Here is a 24154-nt window from a genome sequence, read left to right on the forward strand (position 1 = left end):
ATAGCCAGACGTGGTGGTGTGTGCCTGTGGTCCCACAGGCTGAGGTGGGAGGATTGCTTGAGCCTGGGAAGTTGAGGCTGCAATGAGCTGTGATCGCGCCACCCCAACCTAGGCAACAGAGTGAACCCCATCTCAAAAACAAAACTATAACTGCAGATCACATGTCATTCTCTTGCTCAAAACCCTCCACTGGCTTCCCCACTAAAAATCACCAAAGCCATGACCTGGCCCTCTGCTATTTGTCTAGCTTCATTTCTTATTGTTCTCCCGTCACTCATCCCTCTCCAATCACACTTGGCCTAACTGAACGTGCCAAGTATACTCCCAGTGCAGGACTTGTGAATTTACTATTCCTTCTGCCTGGAATGCTCTTCCCCTAAGATTTCTATAAAGTTTGCTGTCTTACCAAGTTCATTCATCTCTTTATCCCAATGTCACCTTATCAATGAAGCATTCTCTTACCTTCTCATTTAGAAAGGCTCTATCCCTCCCATTCCTTAAAGGCACAGAGTCAGCTTCTATGCCCTTTGTTAATTTTATTTGTTCCGTAGCATATGTGACCACCTTACTATATATATTTTACGTGTTCATTTTGTTATTGGTGTGTGTCTTCCCACTCCCCAACAGAATAAAGTCCAGGAGGGCATGGGTTTTTGTCTTATTTTTTCTGATTTATCCCCAGAGCCTAGAACAGTGCCTAGCATACAATAAGCAAACATATATTTGTTTAAAAAAAATGAATACTTTATTTATTTTTAAAACAGGGTTTCCGTCTCCCAGGCTGGAGTGCAGTGGCACAATCTTGGTTTACTGCAGCCTCAGCCTCCCTGGCATCAATCCTCCTACCCCAGACTCCCAAGTAGTTGGGACTACAGGCACACAGCAGCACACCTGGCTAATTTTTGTATTTTTAGTAGAGATGGGGTTTTGCCACATTGTCCAGGATGGATCTTTCCTTAGAGCATCCCTCTATGATGTGTTCACTGATCAACTGGGCAAAACTGTTTTCTAAGTCATAATTTGATAACATAAAGTTGATTATGTTTTCCATGTCTATTAGCTACTTTAAGATCAGAAACATTTTCTTTTTTTGTCCCCTCATGATTTATTTTGGTGTCTTAGTCATAATAGGTATGCAATTAAAGCTGAAGATTTAAGCTGGTTTCAGAATAGGGTAGGAAAGAAAACAGGTCATCCTAGTTCAGTGATTCTTTCTTAGGTCCAGTAAATTCAGGACAATATTACCCACACTCCCTTTTTTTTTTCAATGTTCCATAAAAACTCATATGCAGTTAGCATAAAGAACTATTTCTCTCAAAGGATGGGAGAGAGAAAGTGGGGGAAAATAATCAGAGATGAGAAATGAAGAGAATGAGCTGATTAGAATAAAATTTTCTTGCTGGGGTATAAAAAACGGTTAAGATTGGGCTGGGAGTGGTGGCTCACACCTGTAATCCCAGCACTTTGGGAGGACGAGGCGGGTGGATCACTTGAGGTCAGGAGTTCGAGACCAGCTGGCCAACACGGTGAAACCCTGTCTCTACTAAAAATACAAAAATTAGCCGGGCGTGGTGGCGTGTGCCTGTAATCCCAGCTACCCAGGAGGCTGAGGCAGGAGAATCACTGGAACCCGGGAGGCGGAGGTTGCAGTGAGCCGAGACTGCGCCACTGCACTCCAGCCTGGGTGACAAGAACAAGACTTCGTCTCAAAAAAAAGTAAAAGAAAATGATAATATTGGCTAGGTATAGTGGGGCCAGACCATAAGTGTCTGGAAGTCAGGTTTTTTATCTCCCCAAAGAAGAGTAATTTTATATCCGAAGAATAAACAAAAGTCACAATGACCCTTGTTAGAATTTTAAAGAACGTGTTTGGGAGAGAAAGTCTTTCAGAATCTCCAGAAGAGTCAGAGAAAGAACTTTGATAACTCTTATAAAATAGAGATATATTAAAAAGTAGAATAAGATACTGAAAAGCTAACGGTAGGTACATAGTTAAAACATCTTCTTGGAAAAAAAAGAAAAACCTGTTACCACAATCCTAAAAGGGAGATGAAAAGATTAAAAACAAAACTAAAAACTTCAAGAAAGTTACTAAAAGATCTCCTCTCCTGTTTTAATCTCTTCAGTAGACCACAGCTATTACAGCCAAGCAAGCTTAGTAAATAACTGATCATTTTTAGTGACTTTACAAATGGCAAAACTCCTTCTCCAAAAAAAAGACTGAGAATTTTTTTTAAAAAATCCTAGAAGATGCCCATGTTAAAATATAAATGCAGACAAACTGCTATGGAAGGACATGAAGGGGAGCTATGGCACAAAAAAAAACTACAGCCATTGGCTCCCCTCATCCCTTAAAGAAAATGTAATTAAAATATCAATTAGTAACAGGTGATTTTATATATATATTCATATATATACTTATATATCTTCTAAATTACTTTAAGAAGCTAGCAAAACCTAGATGTCAAAACTCAACAAAGATAACATAAAAAAAAATAGGCCACGTGCAATGGCTCATTCCTGTAATCCCAGCACTTTGGGAGGCTGAGGCAGGTGGATAACCTGAGGCCAGGAGTTTGAGACCAGCCTGGCCAACAAGGCAAAACCCTTTCTCTACTAAAAGTACAAAAATTAGCTAGATGTGGGTGCGTGCCTGTAGTCCCAGCTACTTGGGAGGCTGAGGCAGGAGAATCTCTTGAACTTGGGAGATGGAGGGTGCAGTGAGCTGAGATCACGCCACTATACTCCAGCTTGGGCAACAGAGCAAGACTATCTCTAAACAAACAAACAAACAAAACATAAAATAATCCAAACTGTGAAGAAAGGCATCAAACTCTTAAATTAATATATATGATATATAAACATATATAATAGTATATATAAATATATATATTAAAAGCAAGAATAATCATTAATTAGGAATCCAGTAACATAATACTTAATAGGTCAAAGGGGAAAACTACAGGACTAGCCTAAGAGATTCCAAGAAACAAATAATTGTTACGAAAGGTGGGGTTGGGGGAGGAACAGAGGGAGGGAAGGGAGAGACAGAAGTGGTCTTAAAATTTCAAGAAAATGGTTGAAAGAATCACAGTACTGAAAGCAAGGAGGCCAGGACCATCAACCATTTAGTTGGAAAAATTCAGAACATTCCTGAAAAACAGAAAACGAATATAATCAGTTTGACAAAGAAATCAAAGCTAATAAATTGCAGACCAAAACACAAAAGTAAATTTCTACTGAGATAACTCTGGAAGAACAGCAAGCCTAAAGACAACACATATAAAGAAGAAGCATGAGGAAACTATAAAGACCTGAGTTTTGAATCATACAGTCATCAAGTTAAAACCTCAGGTAACGTAAAACAGATTACTTTTGAAGAGAGAATTAAAGGACTAGAAGGTGATTCTGAGAAAATTAGCCAAAAGGCAGAGATAAATGAATGGAAAATATGAAAGACACGAAGCACAGAATGAGTTAATCTAGGAGGTGAACAGGGAATGGGGAGATATTTGAACAGAAGCTGGCCATAAATTTTCCAAAACAGGTGAAAATAAAAAAGTTCAGTTCTTAAAGTCAACCAGAAAGTAAAGACAAGTCAGACTGATGGCATACTTCTCAACATCAGTAAAAGAAGCCAGAAGATAATGAACTGATGTTAAGGTGCAAGAAGAAAATAACTGACAACCTAGAAAAAGGAAACTGAATCAAGAAGTAATATCAAAGAAAGAGTGGCATGAGAGGGCTGAATAGTGGCCCCCCACCAAGATAACTAAACATATACCAAGACCCAGAAGAACCTGTAAATGTTATCCTATGTGGCAAAAGGAACTTTGCAGATGTGATTAAGTATTGTGAAACAGGGAGATTATTCTGGATATCTGGGTAAGCCCTAAATGTAATCTACCAGCATACTTATAAGAGGGAAATAAAAGGGAATTTTACTATAGATGATTAGGTGATATAAAAACTCAGCAGAGAAAGATCTGAAGATGCTACACTGCTGACCTTGAAGATGGAGGAGGTGGCCACGAGCCAAGAAATACAAGCAGTGCAGCTCTAGGAGCTGGAAAAGGCAAGAAATCAAATTTTTCCTTATTGTCTCTAGAGAGAGCAGAGTCTTGCTGATACCTTGATTTTTGCCCAGTAAAACAAACTCATTCTGGATTTCCGACCTCCAGAAATGTAAGAGAGTACACCACATTTGTGGTGTTGTAAGTGACCAAGTTTGTTGTTATTTATTATTGCAGCCATAGAAAATGAACACAGATGGAGAATCTAGAGACTAATATACATGAAAGTAAACCTAAATAAGCATTTAGGTTTTACTAATGAGTTTATTAATAAGCATATTAGGTCTTAACAAAATAAGCATTATTCGATTACATAAAGTAACAACATCACAATGACTACATTAATGGGGGAAAGGGCCAGCATTACAGCATTTCAAACCTATCTATTATTATTCAAGAAGAGAGATCTAGGAACATCTTGTGCCAGATATCAGAACAACATCAGAGGCCAGCTTGAAGGGACTCCTACTGACCAAATTTGGAGATTTTCAGCAAAAAGAATAAGTACTGTAATTGACTATAACAGATGGTATGCAAAAACAAACAAATAATCAAAAAACCTTCAAAATTCCATAAAAATTAAAAGGGTGGGAGAGCAGTTGCTCACACTGTAGGTGATTATTACACCCTTAGAAAACTGAACTTTAAATGAAAAAAATTATGCACGTATCCCGCCTTTTTAGGAAAAATTAGTTATTCCCACTTGATATGGGGAAATGCTTCTTTACAAAAGAATGCCACCTAATATAAAATAATTTAGGAAAGGATCAAATGATGCTAAAAATCATTAGGAGAAAAGCTGATGGAGAACAGGATACTTACATAGTGCCAAAGTATTTTGCCACATATTAAAGATGAAGGGGAAAACATACCTTCAAGTGGCTTAGAATCATTAATAGTGGAACAACCCAACACATGCCTCTTGATGTGATACAACATGAGACATCACCCATGAAGTATACATGCAAAACATTTAAACTGAATCTAATCAAGCCTTCATACTTAACTTCTGGTTTAGAAGAAACACGGGGAATAGAGAAATACGCTAAGACTGCTACACTGAAATAATCAAATATAGATTGTGGAACATTCTCTAAGACATTTTTCTTCTCTTTGAAAGTCAAAGCCTTGGCAATTGGACTAATCCAAAATGTGGGACATTCTAAGACAACTGTCCTGGATTCTTTAATAAATCATTTCATGGGAGAACAAAACAGTAGGTGGTCAGTTTAAGACTAAAAGATAACTACTACTAAAAGACAACAAATAATTCAGTGCATGCAGAGTGGATCTTAGTTGAGGGATGGAAGATAGCTGCAAGAGACATTCTTGGGACAACCATGGAAATCTGGACACATATCAGATGTAAGATGATAGAATTTTAACCTTTCTACATATGATATTTTGGTTAAATGAAATAATTTCCTTTTTCTTAGGAGATATACACACAGTAAAATGTTAATCATTGAATCTTGGTAGTATAGGTAGTGTTTATATAAGTGTTTATATAAAAATATATTTATATAAAGAGGCATAAGAATTAGAATTATAGAGACAAAAAACTTATTTGTAGGAAACATGCTATCTACAGAAAAACCCAAGAGAATCTACAAACCATCAGGGCTAATACCTATTAACTATAAAAACTAACAGAAGAGTTTAGCAAGGTTTGTTGGATATAAAATCAAGGACATAAAATTACATGGTGTTCTAACACATTAGCCAGAGCCAATTAAAAAAAGATGCTTCTCATGACAGTAACACTATAAAGAATCTAGAAGAAAAGTCTAACAAAAGATTCCCAAAACTTTTGTGACGGAAACAACAAAATAATGTGCAGGTGCACAAAAGACTACTAAGAAGAGAGAGAGTCAGATGACTCTAGAGGTTTCCACCCCTGTTTTGGTAGCTTATCAAAAAGTTGGCTCAGGAGGTCTGAGTTTGTTTAATGCAAGAAAAGGCTGATCAGCCACAGAGTACTGATGGCTTTCCCTAGTAAGACCATTTCACCAACCTCAAAGCTCCAATTATTACACAGGAGCCCTTTCCACAGTACATAGTTCTAGATGTGTTTGGCCAACGCACACATCTATATGGGGATAACAGACCTTAGGGAATTGTGTGTGCCTTAATACTTCTTTATTTTTCTCCACTAAACCTTATTTCACATTACACCAAATGACATGTATGTGTGCATGCAGATGTGTTCCCCTTCACTTGACAAAGACCTACATAAATATCCTTTTATGGGAAGATTCAATATTATAATGATGTCAATTTTCCACAAATAAATTCAGTGTAGTGCAATAAACAAAATTCCAAAAATAATTTTTCCCCCATGGAATTTGAAAAACTGATTGTAAATTTTTTTTTTTTTTTGAGATGGAGTCTCACTTTGTCACCAGGCTTGAGTGCAGTAGCATGATCTCGGCTCACTGCAACCTCCGCCTCCTGGGTTCAAGTGATTCTCCTGCCTCAGCCTCCCAAGTAGCTGGGACTACAGGTGCACACCACCATGCCCAGCTAATTTTCTGTATTTTTAGTAGAGACAGGATTTCACCATATTGGCCAGGATGGTCTTGATCTCTTGACCTTGTGATCCATCCGCTTCAGCCTCCCAAAGTGCTGGGATTACAGGCGTAAGCCACTGCGCCCAGCCTGATTCTAAAATTTTTATGGAAGCACTGTATAATAGTAGCCTTTGGCTATTTTGAATAATAAGGAGGGTAAGACTGGTGTTAGCAGGAAAACAAGACTTATAGAGAAATGATACTAGCATACAGACAGAAAGCCCAAAGAGACAGAATAGAGGGCTCAGAAACAGAGGCACAGGTATTTATTTACACAGCATATGGTTCACATTGGCATTATAATTTAGTGGGGAACAGAATGGACTATATAATAAATATTTCCAGGGTAAGTGGCCATCCTTTTGGAAAAGGTCAACTAATCCAAAAGAAAATGGGCAAAAGACTTATGAATAGATAGTTCACTATAGTGAATTCGAATATCTAATAAACACATAAAATAAATGACCTCATTAGTAATCAAAGGAATGCAATGAAAAACCAGGCCTGGTACAATGGCTCATCCCTGTAATCCAAGCACCTGTGCAACATAGCAAGACCCCATCTCTAGAAAAAAAAAAAAAAAAGAAAAAAGAAAATTAGTTGGATGCGGTACCACATACTTGTACTCCCAGCTAACAGAGGCTGAGAGGCTGAGGTGGGAGGATTGCCTGAGCCCAGAAGTTTGAGGCTACAATAAGACAGGAATGCATTATTGCACTCCTACCTGGGCAACAGAGCAAGACCTTGTCTCAAAAAATACATACATACATATGAAAAATCAGTGAGACTGCAAAAAAATTGGGCCTAATAATACAAGAGTTGGTAATCATGTACATGTAGCAACAAACACTATCATATTCTACATGTGGTATAATATAAATATTTGAAAGTAAACTGGCAATATCTAGAGTAAAGCTAAGGATGAGCATATCCTATCATGTAGCTACTTATATTCACATATGTACAAGACATTTTCACTGCAGCAATGTTTATAATAGCAAAAAACTAGAACCAACTCAAATGTTCCCTAAGAGAGAAAAAATGGCAAACTGGTACATCTGTATAACAAAATACCACATATTAAGTCAAAACAAAAAGCTAGCGCTATATTTATCAACATGAATACATCTCAAAAACATAATATTGATGAAAAAGCAAGTTTCAGGATATATACAACTTTTAAAATGTCAACAATCTACAGAAAAAGATTTTCTTTTTTAAACAAGAAACAGGCTTTATTCCAGCAAACAGTTTGCAAACCGTGGAGATGTACCTTGGTAGAAAATAAAGGCGCCTTCTGAGAGAACAAAGAAAAGGGGTTGTCATTTACAGAGAAAGTTCACAGTCAGGTTCCCACTCTGGTCCACTATACAAATGAGGGGTGCAAACTTGTTCAGTTCTGATTGGCTGAGGCAGGTCACAGAGTGTCTGTTAGGTCCAAAAGGCCAAATGGTATTTTCTGGTAGCTGTTAATTCAGGTGGCATAAATAGGAACAGACAGCTATGAAAGTCCTAAAGTTACTGGGTGTGTAGGTTTTCCAGGAATGCGGAGTACACATATGATCTCTACATGTCTGCAAAGGATCGCGTGGCTCTATTTTGAATTTGGACTGTTAGCCACTCAGAATCTGCCTTAAAGGGTTGGTTCTTTCAGGGTTCACAAAAACATGCAATCAACGTTCTAGATTGTTTGTGGATCTACACCCACAGCAAAAGTATTTGAAATGTGCATGGGCATGATAAACAGTAAATTCAGGATAATGGTTACTTCTGAAAAGGCAGAAAGGGCAGAGAAAAGTATCAAAGTAAGACTGTAAGGTGCTATATCTGTGTCTATAATTTTTTTGTTTATAAAAATCTGAAGCATATATAAGACAATTCAACAAAACTGAGTAATAGGTACATAGTTATTATATTATTCCCTACACTTTACTATATACTTGAAGTAGAAAGGAAAAGTGGGAGGGCGAGAGGGAAAGAGGGAAGATACTGAAGGAGGAGGATACCAAGTAAGCAAGCTAGCTCCTTCCAGGAATAAACATAGTAAAGCTGTCCTTACTTTTGTAACTGGGGTGGCCTTAAGCCTGCCTCTTAAAATCCCTGCACCCTGGAGGAAAGCCAGTCAATGAATACACGACACTTGTAGTCATTTCCCATTTAGAAAAGAATCCTAGACCTATGTAACTGCAAAGTTTTTGTCAATTTAGTCCTTATTCAATAAACAAGAATCACAAGACACTATGAATATCCAATGGGAGGAAAGAAAAAGATCACAATGAACAAACAGAATAAATGGGCAAGGAGAAAACTGAAATATTATTACTAAGAAAACACTTGAGGAGAAGGGGTAAATAACAGAAGTAGTATTGATAAAGATCATAGTAGTGATATGTAACACAAAGAAATGTCCCAGAAGGTAGAGAGGTTAAAAAAGAGAGAGCAAGAAAGAAAGAAATGGGTGATACAAGTAAAAAGTTGAAGAGATATAAAGAATACGCTTGGGAAGTTCAAAATACATTTAGTAAGAGTTCTAAATGAAGAAAATAGAATAAATAAAGATTTTACTAAAAATATTTGGAGTTAAAAACACCAATGGTCTGAGTAAAAGGGCTCAGTGAGGCTAAGGCGGATGAATTAAAAGACTCATATCTACATAAATCCTAGTTTACATAATTAAATTCCAGAAATTCAAAACGGAAAACTCTAAAAGCTTCCTATAACTAGAATTAATTTGGCATCAGACTTTTCATCAGCAACATTAAAAGACAATGAAGACGGAAAGTAGATTACTTGTTGACTTAAGGCTGGGGGGTGGGCAAATTGGTGGGAACAGAGAATGACTGCTAATAAATCCAGGGGTTTCATTTTTGAGTGATAAAAATATTCTACAATGTACTGCGGTGATGGCTATACAACTCTATGAATATATTAAAAACCACTAAATTACACATAGTATGGTATATGAATTACGCCTCAATAAAACTGTTATTTTTTAAAAGATAGTAGAATAATGTTTTCACTGTCTGGGCAAAAATGACTGTGAATCTGGAATTTTACATCCAGGCAAACTACCAGTCAAGCATGAGGGCAAATGAAAACCTTTTTGGACATGTTAAGTTCTCAAAAAATTTACTTCAATAGGAATCATCCATCTGAAAACATTTCTATCTTTTGACCTAGCAATTCCACTTCTAAGAATTTTACCAATCTCTCACAAAATTGGAAAAAAGGAGTAGGCCTCTCGTCCCAGCATTTATAAAGATAAAACAAATGATTCACCAGGTTAAAAAAAAAAAAACTGATTTTTTAAGGCACTATTTTTACATATAACAAAACAAACACAAAACTGACGTAAATAAGTTGGTCCCAAAACAATAGAAAGTGAAAGGAAATACACCCCACAAAAAGCCATGTTTCCAACTAGAAAGTTAAAGATAGTGACTGTGGCTATATGGTAAGCAAGGGGAGAGTAGAAACAAGATGGGTATCAGAAAAATTAGGCAAGATGCCAGGTTATGAAGGGTCCTGAAAGCCACGGTAAGTAGAGTTTTAATTTTATTCTAAGAGCAATGAGAATCTAAAGTTTCAAAAACAGGTATGTGTGACACAATCTGATTTATATTTTACTAACAATTTATTTCTGATATGGTTTGAATCTGTGTCCCCACCCAATCTCATGTCAAATTGTAATCCCCAATGTTGGAGGTGGGGCCTGGTTGGAGGTGACTAGATCATGGGGGTGGATCTTTCATGAATGGTTTAGCACCATCCTCTTGATGCTGTCCTTTTGATGAGTGAGTTCTCAAAAGATCTGATTGTTTACAAGTGTGTAGCACCTCCACCTACCCCTTGCTCCTGCCATGTAAGACGCACCTGCTCCTGCTTTGCCTTCTGCCATGATTGTAAGTTTCCTGAGGCCTCCCCAGAAGGTGAGCAGATGCCAGTATCATGCTTTCTGTAGAGCCTGCAGAACCGTGAGCCAATTAAACCTCTTTTCTTTATAAACTACCCAGTCTCAGGTATTCCTTTATAGCAATCAGAGAACAGATAAATATACCATCCCATTTTATAGATGAGCGCATTGTGGCACAAGTGTTAAGTATATTGCTCAAGGCCACTCAGCTAGTAAATTCTAGACAATATAACTCTAGAGCAGTATATATTATAGTACCTCTAATTATCACTCTAGTGGAGAATGGATTACGGTGGGCCAAGAATGAATGCAGGGAGGAAGACTAGTTGAAACTATGGTTGTGTTAAGCAACCATAGTTAAGCAAGAGATGATTGCTTGGGCCAAGAGTGAATGCAGGGAGGAAGACTAGTTGAAACTATGGTTGTGTTAAGCAACCATAGTTAAGCAAGAGATGACTGCTTGGACCAAGGTGAAAACAGTGGAGATAGGGGTACTGGATTAGACATGGAGGAAGAGTGAGAAAAAACTAAGAATTAAGGCTGATTCTGAAATTCTGATGTGTGCAATGGGTGGACAGTGATGCCATGAGGGAGAGAAATCAAGCATTATGTCACCAACAGGAGAGGCTTACTAAATGATCAAGAAGGCAGCTGGTTATGCAAGTTTAGAACCCTGGAGGAGAGATGAGGCTGAAGACATATTTGGGTGTCACTAGCATACTGGGAGGCAGACCTACAAGAGAGTATAGGCCAAGAAGGCTCAGCCCTGGGGATCATAAACATTTACAAGAGAAACCAAAAATGGCTGAAAAGAAAGAAACAGACACTGAGGTAGAAGGAAAAAATATTCAGTTAAGAAAATTTATTAGATAAGAATAGGAACACATAATAGTGGCTAGAAGACATTAGGAAAGGTAGGAATTGTATATCTGTACATATTTGGTCATTCCTATTTACATACATTTGCAGATGTATTGGGGCTGGGAGATAATAGAGCATGTTTGTGGCTAAAGGGAATTCAATCGAGGGGAGAAGAATGATATAGAAGACAGAGATGCAGGAAAGATGAAATCTGAGTCACAAGTAGAGAAATCAGACTGTCGGGAATGGTCTTCGATAACAAATGAAAGGAAGACAGAACAAGAGGACCAATGCAGACAAGTTTGTAGAATTGGCGGTGAAAAGATGACAAGAGCTGCATTTAATTTCTCAGTAAAGTTTGAAGTGAATTCCACAGATAGGAGTGGGAGCTGTGAGAGGTTTGCAATGAGTGGAGGAAATGAATTTTTTTTTTTTTTCTGAGACAGAGTCTCATTCTGTTGCCCAGGCCAGAGGGCAGTAGTGCGATGTTGGTTCACTGCAGACTCCGCGTCCTGGGCTCAAACGATTCTCCTGCCTCAGCCTACCAAGTAGCTGAGATTACAGGCACACGCCACCACACCCAGCTAATTTTTGTATTTTTAGTAGAAACGGGGTTTCACCATGTTGGCCAGCCTGGTCTTGAACTCCTGGCCTCAAGTGATCCACCTGCCTCGGCCTCCCAAAGTGCTGGGATTACACACATGAGCCACTGCGCCCAGCCAGCAAACGCATTTTTAATTGGGAAAGTGAAGAAGCAGCCGCACTGCCAGACATTGTTGATGCCCTGTTGAGTGTTTTGGTATACATTTAAAGCACTACATTCAACTGCCTAAGTGCAGGCAGGTAGCGGGCATTTTGTCAGGCCCATATGATGAAAAGAGAGAAGAATTAGAGAGCCAAAGGTACTAGTAATTTTTACAGTCATTTCATAATAGTATCTTGACCCTGAATTATGTGGACTGTGATGAAACAAATAGTATCACTTGAGAATGGTAAAACTGTAATCAGGAGCCAGACAAGTGTCTACATAGATAGAACCCTTTTAAGTCTTTTAAGGAAAAGGCTGATGATTTAGGAGTTTGATGATCATAGTTCCACAATTCCTTTGGCCTGGCAGAAGGTGAGAAGTAGAAATAGAGAAGTGATATTCATGAAATCAATAAGCAGAAACTATTCTAACTTAGAGTTTAACTTAGAAATCATCTAAAATAATCTAAAACTGAATAAGAGGATCAAACATTTTTTTTCTGGCTAATTAAAAGCAGATTAAGCCCTAAAGTTTCAGGGATGGCAGGGGAAAGGAGGGGAAACAGTATCAAGAATAACTGTCCATAACGTCAAACTGTCCACAAAGTCATCCACTAAATTTACGTAACATTTACAAATTCAACAATTGCTCACAATTACTATTCAAATGGGTTTTCAGTGAAACAGATCAAATTTCTGTCACATAAAACTGAATGGAAAGGAGCTGTATTTGGAGCAGGATTTAAATTGAAGGAAAATATGTGAAACAATAGATGTAGTGTAGGTTCAGGACTTTTAATTGTAAGTATTTTTATGCACCATAACAATATACATATCATGTTTCCTGCGTTTTGGTACAACTCCTGGTCATAACTTTCTCTCACTGTAACCTGCTTTCCCAGGTTACTCTCAGTTCTCCAAAACCCTGGGACACCATTCCAGAGCACCACATCCTATCATTCCAAAATTAAAAGTCTGTGGGAAACATTGCCACAAATAAACAACTGAGGCATGACAGCCTGTTAGGACTGTGCGCTCTGTGAATTTGGAACTTACCCCACTTGATCAGTTTTACTCCTAGCACCTAAGTATACTACCTAGCATGAAGCAGGTAGTTTATAAGTGCTGGCTATATAAAATATTAAAAATTCTATATTCTGGGTAAGCTTAGAGGAGACTGATGAAATCACATTCAAGAAGGCTCACCTGAGGCTAGAGAAATAATAGTTAAGATCAGAGAAGCACTAGCCACCTTAGTCAAGATGTTATATTTTTGTTCTTTCTCAACTGGGGTTCCATGAGATACTTAAGTCTTAATGACCTAAGGCATGACCTAGTGTAAGTTAATGAATTATCTTCTCTCCATGCATCTAGGATGGTACTTATAAGACTCTCAGAGAGTTAAGATGTATGCTCACTAGTTTTATGTACTTTTTCGTAAACCCTGAAATAAAGAACAGTATTTTTCAGAGAGCACTTTGTAAGACAGTGTTTTAAGGATATAATGTTATGATGCATTCAATGAAAAAAAAAATCACCTATTTCATTTGCTTTATGTGCTTTGTCCCTTTGAAAAAATAGTTTTCAAAGATTTTGCAACTTCTCCATAATATAAGATTGCTCCAGCTTTCAATTCCATTTTCCCTGTGCCATATACTCCAATAACAAGTAGGTGATAAAAAATATTATGCAATACACATTGCACCAATCTTATACAGTGCCTACCTTGTGCCAGGCTCCATGAGGCTGGGACTATTATTACCCCAGTTTTACAGATGAGGAAACAGGGAGGTTAAAAAAAACTTGGCCCAAGTCAGACAGCTAAGTAAATGGTAGAATTGCTCATATATTGCATGGTCTATGTCTCTATAAGAAGTAGAAGAAATATTCCATCATTAGGTATTCTAATCAAAAGACTGACACTTTATACATGCCATAGCATGAAGGCAGGTTAGAACTTTAAGATAATTCGAATTTAGGTAAAAGTGGATCAATGTAGATTCATTCAACAAATATTTAATGAGTGCCAGGGTTCTAGGCAATGAAGACAGTGTAATTAAACTAAAGTCCCTGACCTCATAGAGCATACATTCTAGTTAAGGGAAGATAAACGCTAAAAAAAAAAAAAACAGAAAATGTCAGATGGTCATAAAAAGTTATAGAGAAAAACAGAGACTGTGAGCAGGATCGGGGTGGGTGGCTATTCATTTTGTAGTATGGTAAAACTTCAAGGTCTCATTGATAAGATGATACATGAACAGAGATAGGAAGGAAGTGAAACAAGTTCAGCATGCAGGTATGTAAGAGAAAACTAGTTCAAACAGAAGGGAAACAAATGCAAAAAGCATTAAGGTAGAAGCAAAATTGGTATGTGCAACAGACATAGCATTAATGACCCCCAATTAATGGCTTCTCTGTAGGCACATCTTTTACCCGTAACTCTGCAATCCCCTTTCCACTCTGACCCTGGGCTTCTTCTTGCTCTTGTGATACCTTGTAATGTAGTATTAGCAAACATGACCCAAAGAGAAGCTTAAAATGCAAATATGCAAGTCTTGTCCTCTTGTACAATTGAACTTGCTCACTCTCTCACCTGTGCCTTTCTATGAGAACATGCCTGGACTAGTTTACTAGAACCAAGTTGTCCACTCAAGACCATCCTAGACTAGCCATCTACCTAAAACCACCACTGGTCACAGACATGAATGAGCACAGCCAAAGTTAGTGCAGTGCAGAATATAGTGTGCTCATTGACCCAAGCAGTGGTTGTTTTAAGCACTATGCTTTGGAGTGGCTTTTGTACAAAAGAAAATTAATACGTTCTGTTAGGGAAACAGTAGTCCACAGCAGGAGGAGACACAAAAACTTGTGAATATTCATAACAGCATTATTCACAATAGCCAAAAAGTTAAAACAGTCCAAACATCCATCAGCTGATGAATAAATAAAATGTCCCATATCCATTCAGTGGAATTTTACTCGGTAATAAAAAGAAACAAAACGCTGATACATTCTATAACATGACCAAACCTTGGAAACATTACACTAAGTAAAAGAAGCAGTCACAAAAAACCACACAGTGTATGATTCCACGTATATAAAATGGTCCAGAATAGAAAAATCCACAGAGACAGAAATTAGATTGCCTAGAAATGGGGGGAATATAAGGATTGGGGGAGAATGGCTAAGGGTGTGGGGTTTCTTTAAGGGCTAATGAAAACATTCTAAAATTAAATTTGGTGATGGTTGTTGTGCACACTGAATACACTAAAACCTCTGCACTGTACACTTTAAATGAGTGATTTGTATGGTAGGTGAACTCAATGAAGTTACTTTTGAAAAAAAGGAAACAATATGATCAATTATATTTTCAAAGTATTACTCTGGCTGCTATACTGGAAATGAACTATAGTGTAAATGCCAAGAAACCAGATGGGAAATGATGGCCAAGTGAAAGATGATGGTGGCTTTTATCAGACTGATAGTGGAAGAGATGATAAGATGTGTCAGATGCTAAATATATTATAAAGGTACAGTCAATAGGATTTGCTGGTAAATTGGATGTGAGGTATGATAAAAGGGAGTCATCCTCGACTCTACAGTTTATAACCTAAGTCAAAGGATGTAAGAGCCAAAAATCAAAAAGAATGAAGAAGGAACACTGAGGTTGGGAGGACAAGGCATAGGATGCAGAATTAAAAATTATATTTAAAATATCCCGGGAGGCACATTAACCAGAGTGGAGATGTAAAACAGGAGCTGGGTATACAAATCTGAAATCAAGTAAGAGATGTGGCTGGAGATAAAAGTTTGGAAGTTGACAGAAATAACATGTTCTTTTACATGTTCTAAGAGACACCTTTCCCCCATCCCCTTCTTAACATCTTTGAATTCAGATTCTACCATACAATTGATGACTTCTTAAAAATCACTGTTTTCTGGCCAGGCACAGTGACTCGTGTCTGCAATCCCAGCACTTTGGGAGGCCAAAGCAGGCAGATCACTTGAGGTCAGGAATTCGAGACCTACCTGGCCAACATGGTGAAACCCCGTCTCTACTAAAAATACAAAAAATAGCCAGGCATGGTGGCGGACACCCGTAATTCCAGCTACTCAGGAGGCTGAGGCATGAGAATCACTTGAACCTGGGAGACAGAGGTTGCGGTGAGCCGAAATCACGCCACTGCACTCCAGTCTGGGCAGCAGACTGAGACTCTGTCTCAAACAAAAAAAAGAAAAAAAAAATCACTGTTGTCCAGATGGCAGGCATGATATACACAGTAGCTATCTGCACATGTACAACTTAATCAAGGCTATTCATGCTGTTGTCATTCAACTCAGTTATCTGCATTGTTGGTATTACAAATGTTGGAATTAACTGCCACTTTAAAATACCTTCAGAAAGATTATAAAATTATTCTGCACTAAAACAAAATTCAAGTATATATAATCAAGTTATTAAGTGTATAAATAAAAGAGAAAGTCATGACTTTTAACACAAGGAAGTAACTTTCACTGAAACTTGGTATATTTGATAGATCCCATTTAAACAGGGTCAACCAAAAAAGAAAAGGAAGAAAGAAAGACGATAAAAGAGGGCAAGGGGGAAAGGAAGGAAAGAGTAATCATCATTGCATGTAGATCACATCTGAACATGGAAGGCAGTGGTGAACATGTGAATAGAGAGAAAAGAGAAATAATCAAAGGCTTTTTTCTTGTCATGAGGGTGCAGGAGAAAATACCAGATGCAGAGCACTTAGATGACATTCCCTAACAGAAATTACAAACCTGTCACAAGTGAAACATATGACAGTGATGGAGAACTTCAGCTATTCTGACATCTGTTGAAAGTCTTACTCTATTTTTATGAAAAAATGAAGTTAATAATTCCTTACATGTAAGATATACATGCTTATTTTAGATAAGACTTTTAAAAGAGAAATTAAAAAATAGAAACATTTCAAAAATATTCTTAAAACATTTCAAAATTATATGCTAAAACTTTAAAGGAAAAACGCCAATTCCATACTTACTCGTTATTATTAGTTTAGACTATTTACAATAGATCTTATCTCTTCATAACAGTAAAATGCCCTATCTGCAGAGTAACACAGGGCATTCAGATTCTAGGTAATCTTAGTACTTCAAGTCTTTGCAGGTAGCTCTTTTTACTTCCAAGTCTCTAGTGATATCACCCTTCTGACTTAGGTTAACTAGAAAAAAAAAAAAAACCTTAGTCTATCTTCCAACTAGTCTACTGTCAGTTTTTAGTTTCCTGAACACTAAAGCAAAAGAGGAAACGGAACCACGAAGAGCACTTCTAAACTTCATTGTGAACCTACTTTTCTTCAAGAATTTTTTTTCTTTTACTTCTCCTAACAAAAGACATTACAAATCAAAATCACTGCCTTTTCTTACTTAAAAAAAAAAAAAAAGACTTTTAACAAATTTGGTTTAGATGCAAATCACATGTTCAAGAGTAACTCAGTCTGGCTGGGCGCGGTGGCTCACGCCCGTAATCCCAGCACTTTGGGAGGCTGAGGCGGGCAGATCACAAGGTCAGGAGATCGAGACCATCCTGGCTAACACAGTGAAGCCCTGTCTCTACTAAAAATACAAAAAAAAAAAAAAAAAAAAAAAAAATTGGCTGGGCATGGTGACACGTGCCTGTAGTACCAGGTACTCGGGAGGGTGACGCGGGAGAATGGCATGAATCCGGGAGGCGGAGCTTGCAGTGACCCGAGATCCCGCCACTACTCCAGCCTGGGGGACAGAGCAAGACTCCGTCTCAAAAAAAAAAAAAAAAAAAAAAAAAAGAGAAACTCAGTCTTTGCCCCCAAATATTTGTATCTGATCTAAACCTGGTGGAAAAGGGTAATCAGCTTACAGGGATTTCTGTCTGGACACTATGGCCAGAGACAGAATTATAGTAAATTCTGGCCACCACAGGGACACAGGCTACACACATACACATATTGAGAAGAAGTACCCATATTCTCTAAAGCAAGGACTGCCTAGCTCACTTAGTAGAACGAGAAATTAATGGATTTTTATATTCAATATTCACTTTCTCCAGCAGCAACTCACTTAAGTGTTGAGGAAACCTACTCTAACTTCCAATATTTTTAACCTTTATTAACCTTTAGACACCTAAAAAAAACCAAGAGCATAAAAAACAGACATGCAATTGAATGAGGAGATGAACTAAGGCATCAGAATTATTTTGAAGCCAAAAAGTATAAGGATTCTTAAATTGTAGAGCTGTGCTGTCCAATCTAGTAATCATTAGACATGTATGGCTATTTAATTTTATATAAACTAACATTAAATAAAATATAAAATTTAGTTTCTCACTCTCACAGGCCACATTCCCAGCCACTGCAGCTACTGGCTAATATACTGCATAGCACAGAAAATTATATTGTATATAGTGCTATTATGGAGGAGCTGCACTCATTAAAGAAAACAAAAATACTAAATTGCACAGAGGCCAGACACGGTGGCTCATGCCTGTAATCCTAGCACTTTGGGAGGCCGCGGCAGGTGGAGCACTTGAAGTCAGGAGTTCGAGACTAGCCTGACCAACATGGTGAACCCCGTTTCCACTAAAGGTACAAAATTAGCCGGTTGTGGTGTCACATGCCTGCAGTCCCAGCTACTTGGGAGGCTGAAGCAGGAGAATCATTTGAACCTGGAAGGTGGAGGCTGCAGCGAGCCGAGATCGCACCATTGCACTCCAGCCTGGGCAACAAGAGTGAAACTCCATCTCAAAATAAATAAATAAATAAATAAATTGCACTGAACAAGCTTGAAATTTAAAATGTTTGTTGAAATAAACCTTAAAAAGGAGTTAACTAGCAAAATGGACAAAGCTAAAGTCCATGGTACTTTAACAAAAAGTTAAAAAAAAATATGAAGTAAAATGAAAGCTAAAATTATGAGAGTAAAGTTAATATCCCAGAATACAGATTAAATTATCCTACATACATCTAAGAGAAATTTTATGAGAATTAAAATAAGAAGAAGAAATAACAAAGAAAATTTAAGAATTTCTCCTTGAGCCAAAAGGCAAATAAGAGTCTTCAGAACCAAAGTTCCTTTTTTAACAAAGAAAGAATAAGAGCTGGGCACGGTGGCTTATGCCTGTAAGCCCAGCACTCTGGGAGGTTGAGGTGGGAGGACTGCTTGAGCTCAGGAGCTTGAGACCAACCTGGGCAACATAGCGAGACCTCATCTCTACCAAAAATAAAAAAAAATAAAAATTAGCCAGGTATGGTGGCATGTGTCTGTAGTCCCAGCTATTCAGGAGGCCAAAGAGGAAGAATCACTTGAGCCCATGAGGTGGAGGCTGTGGTGAGCAATGATTGTACCACTGCACTCCAGCCTGGGTGCTTGGAGGGATACAAAATTAAACAAATCCTGCTAAGTTAAACTCAAAAGGAAATAAGAAAGTATCAATAAAATTCTAAGGAATAAAAAACAAGAATCAGATTGTTGTATGCTAGAAAATAAGAAAACAGTATCTTCAAAATTCTAAGATATATGTAAAAAATCATATCAATACTACTACTTCTGGCATGATGAAATGAGTACATTGATAAATCCTCTCCCCCAAAAGCAACTATAAAGCTGGACAAAACCGTCAAAACAACCATTTCAGTGCTCTGGACTTCAGCTAAAGGCTGAACCTGAGTAAGAACATCACAGTCTGTGGCTTTTTTTTTTTTTTTTTTTTTTTGAGACAGAGTTCTGCTCGTCGCCCAGGCTGGAGTGCAATGGCACAATCTCGGCTCACTGCAACCTCTGCCTCCCAGATTCAAGCGATTCTCCTGTCCTAGCCTTCCAGGTAGCTGGAATTACAGGCATGCACCACCATGCCTGGCTATTTTTGTATCTTTAGTACAGACAGGGTTTCACCATGTTGGCCAGGCTGGTCTCGAACTCCCGACCTCAGGTGATCCATCTGCCTCGGCCTCCCAAAGTGCTGAAATAAGAGGCGTGAGCCACCATGCCCAGCCATCTGTGGCATTTTTGCTTGAGGCTGCTGCCATCCCTTCTTCAGATGACTGACCAATCTCTCCCTCTGTTGGTATGTGTTCAGCTAGAGACTGTGTGTGTGTGAGGGTGCTGTCAATTGATTTGGAGTGCTGTGAATTTAAGTGATAACCTCCACTGCAAGTTGGGGGCTTAACACACTTTCCACACTCCACTAGTTGAATGGACACTGCAAGCATGTGCTACAGAGTCTGGACAGGGCCCACACCTGCACACATCCTTGACTGACTGAGCCTCTGCATGTTCATGCACACAGGAGACACAGAGGAGCCTGGAGGAAAGCAAAAGCCAGGTCAGGCAACATGGTGGCCTGAAGTTTGAATATACTCCCTGATACACAGATAGACACACAAAGGAAGAACAGAAACCTTACTGGCCTTGAAATATTTGAACAAAACCTCTGACAAATCTTTAGCTTGACATTAAGCTATGGAAAGACAGGAGCAACCCCTAGGAAGCCAAGAATAAAAATAAAAACAAGGGGGGGAAAAAAAAACAAATTGAGCAGAAATATTAGTAGTCACACATTACAGGGGTGGTGGGAACACACTTCGAAGATTTAGTCCAACTATAAAACTTGGACAGAACACATAGAGCAGCTAATCGACACTGGAAGTAAATAGCAGTAGACGATTGGGATAGAGGACAAGGATCTGAATCATCATGAAACCATCAGTGAGTTTACATACTTTTTTTTTTTTTTTTTGAAATGGAGTCTCACTGTCACCAGACTGGAGTGCAGTGGCGCGACCTCAACTCACTGCAACCTCCAACTCCCTGATTCAAGCAATTCTCCTGCCTCAGCCTCCCAGGTAGCTGGGATTACAGGCACGCGCCACCATGTCCAGCTAATTTTTGTATTTTCAGTAGAGACGGGGTTTCATCATGTTGGCCAGGATGGCCTCGATCTCCTGACCTTGCGATCTGCCCGCCTTGGCCTCCCAAAGTGCTGGGATTACAGGCGTGAGCCACCGCGACTGGCCTAAAAAAAGTTTACTTTTTAAAAGAAAAAAAGTAAAAAAAAAAAAAAAAAAAAAAAAAAGCAAAGAAATAACATTCAAAGATAGTGTCTCAGTTTTTTCCCCTCACTTTTCTCAAGTAACCCCATGGTGGCAGCGGCAACAATAGGATCTTCAAAAGAGCCAACATTCTGAGAGCAGGGAGAGAACCAGGGTCTCCAATTGATGTAGCTGTGGGGATTAAAATAAAATGAACAGAATCCAGGTGATATGGTTTGAATCTATGTCCCCACCCAAATCTCATGTTCAAATGTAATCCCCAATGTTGGAGGTGGGGCCTGATGGGAGAAAATTGGGTCATGGAAGCGGTTTCTCATGGCTTAACACCATCCCCCTTAGTGCTGTCATTGTGATAGTGAGTTTTTATGAGATCTGGTCATTTAAAAGTATGTGGCACCCTCCCCATCTCTTGCTTCTGCTCCAGCCATGAGAGATATGCCTGCTTCCCCTTTACACCTTTCACCATGATTTTAAGTTTCCTGAGGCCTCCCCAGAAGCAGAATCTGCTAGGTTTCCCGTACAGTCCGCAGAACCATGAGCCAACTGAACCTCTGTTCTTTATAAATTACCTAGTCTCAGGCATTTCTTTATAGCAATTCTAGAATAGAGTAATACATCAGGGATCTACGGGACAGTAACAAAAAGATCTAAGATCTGTGTCAGTGAACTTCTAAAAGCAAAGAATAGGATGATTAAAAATATCTGAAGAAATAATGTCAAAAGCCTTCCCAAATCTGACAAATGACATAAAACTACAGATTCAAAAAGGTCGGTGAATCCCAAAATGGATAAATACGTAGAATTCCACACTCTCACACATCATAAAGTGTTGAAAATGAAACACAAAAAATTACCATTATTTTTTGAGATAGCATCTTGCTCTGTCGCCCAGGCTGGAATACAATGGCGTGATCTCAGCTCAATGCAACCTCCGCCTCCCGGGCTCAAGAGATTTTCCTGCCTCAGCCTTCCTAGAAGCTGGGATTATAGGTGCCCGCGAACACGCCTGGCTAAGTTTTTTGTACTTTTAGTACAGACAGGGTTTCACTATGTTGGCCAGGCTGGTCTCGAACTCCCGACCTCCGGTGATCCACCCGCCTCGGCCTTCCAAAGTGCTGGGATTACAGGTGGGAGCCACTGCGCCCAGCCTAAAAATTATCTTGAAAACAGAGAAAAACAATCCATAAAATATAGGGGAACACCACTTCAAATGACAACAGGTTTCTCAGCAGAAACCATGAAGGCCAGAAGGAAGTTACACATTTTAAAGTGCTGAAAGAGAAAAAAACTATCAAGGTAGAATTCTATATCCAGTTAAAGTATCTTTCAGAGCGATCATAAAACAAAGATATTTTCAGATAAATGGGAACTAAGAGAATTTGCTACCAGCAGACCTGTTCTAAAAGAATTGCTAAAAGAAATTCCTCACACAGAAGGGAAATAATACCAGAAGGAAACCTGGAAGAGTAGGTTGAGGAGTAAGCAAAATGGTAAACATGCAGACAAAAATACATTAACCCTCTCCTCTTAGTTTCCTTAAATATGTTTAATGGTTGAAAGTAAAAACAATAGCATTGCCCAATGAAGCTTTCAATTAATGGAAATGTAACATACAGCCAACAATAAGAGAAAAGGGGGAGAGAAGATAAAGAGACCTATGTAGTTTTAACATTTCTTTAAGTGGACCATAATCCATTTAAAGAAATGAATTTATTTTAAAGCAGGTGGTGAAAATGTTAAGTTTTTATAATGTAATCTCTGGAGTGATCACTAAAACTATATGGAGAGTTAAGAATTTTTAAGCCACAACAGGTAAATTAAAACAGAATGGCTAAAAATTGTTCAAACAATCTAAAAGAATGCAGGAAAGACAGAGTAATGGAAAACAGAAGCAGCTAACAGAAAACAAATTACTAAACTGGTAAACCTAAATCTAAACATGCCAAAATTACATTAAATGTAAATAGTCTATAGATACAAATTAAAAGACAAGATTGTTAGAATGAATTTTTAAAATGACCCAACTATATGTAGTCTACGAGTAATTCACTTCAAATATAATTTACATACTAGAAAGCATAACTAATATATATGCACCTAATAATGGAGCTTCAAAGAACATGAAGTAAAAACTTACAGAACATTACAAATAGGAAAACAAATTCTTAATTATATTTGATGACTTCAGCACTCCTTTCAGTAATAGAATTAGTAGACAGAAAATCAGTAAGAATATGGAAGAAATGAACATCATCAATCCACCAGATCTGATTGATATTTATATAACATTCTACTTAACAGCTGAATACATGTTCTTGTCAAATGCACATGGAACACTCACCAAAACAGACCATATTCTGAGTCATAAGACAAACTTTCACAAGCTTAAAAAAAACCACAAACGTTTGTTCTCTGACCATAATATAATTAAACTAGAAATAGAAAGTTAATAGGAAAATCTCCAAACACCTGGAAATTAAACAGCACATTTCTAAATAATCTTTGGGTCAAATGGAAGCCCCAAATTACATACTAATATTCCTCATAATCATTAGTAAAATATTAGCATACGGAATCCAGCAATTGTAAAAGGCATAATAAACATGACAATAAGGTTAATCCCAGGATCACAAGGCTAGTTCAATATTCAACTGAATGAAAATACAGCATACTAAATCTGTGGGATGCAACTACAGTAGTGCTACAGTGAATTAATATCATTAAGCTTGTGCCATTATTTTTTTTTTAGTTTTTTTAAGAGATGGGGGGGGGGGTCTTGCATGTTGCGCAATCTAGTTTCAAACTCCTAGGCTCAAGTGATGCTACCACCTCAGCCTCCCAGATAGCTGGAATTACAGGCATGTGCCACCAAGCCCTGCTCTTAAACTGATACTATTATATCAGCAAAGAAAAACA

General features: G+C 38.1%; 1 protein-coding gene across 5 annotated transcripts in view; it reads right to left on the reverse strand.

Annotated features, from left to right (window-relative positions):
• The window catches only part of BRAF (B-Raf proto-oncogene, serine/threonine kinase), a 197973-nt gene that overhangs the window by 126784 nt on the left and 47035 nt on the right, over positions 1–24154 (reverse strand). The window contains exon 1 of one of the 5 annotated variants that reach the window (XM_054656321.2): positions 22093–22111. The exons of the other annotated variants lie outside the window; for them this stretch is intronic. Within the exon in view, the coding sequence (XP_054512296.1) occupies positions 22093–22095 (3 nt within the window). The 5' untranslated portion in view covers positions 22096–22111. Of the gene's footprint in view, positions 1–22092; positions 22112–24154 lie in introns of those variants that run through there. 5 annotated transcript variants of the gene reach the window in all.

This window comes from Pan troglodytes, chromosome 6 (assembly GCF_028858775.2).
Source record: "Pan troglodytes isolate AG18354 chromosome 6, NHGRI_mPanTro3-v2.0_pri, whole genome shotgun sequence".
Taxonomy (NCBI): Eukaryota; Metazoa; Chordata; class Mammalia; order Primates; family Hominidae; genus Pan; species Pan troglodytes.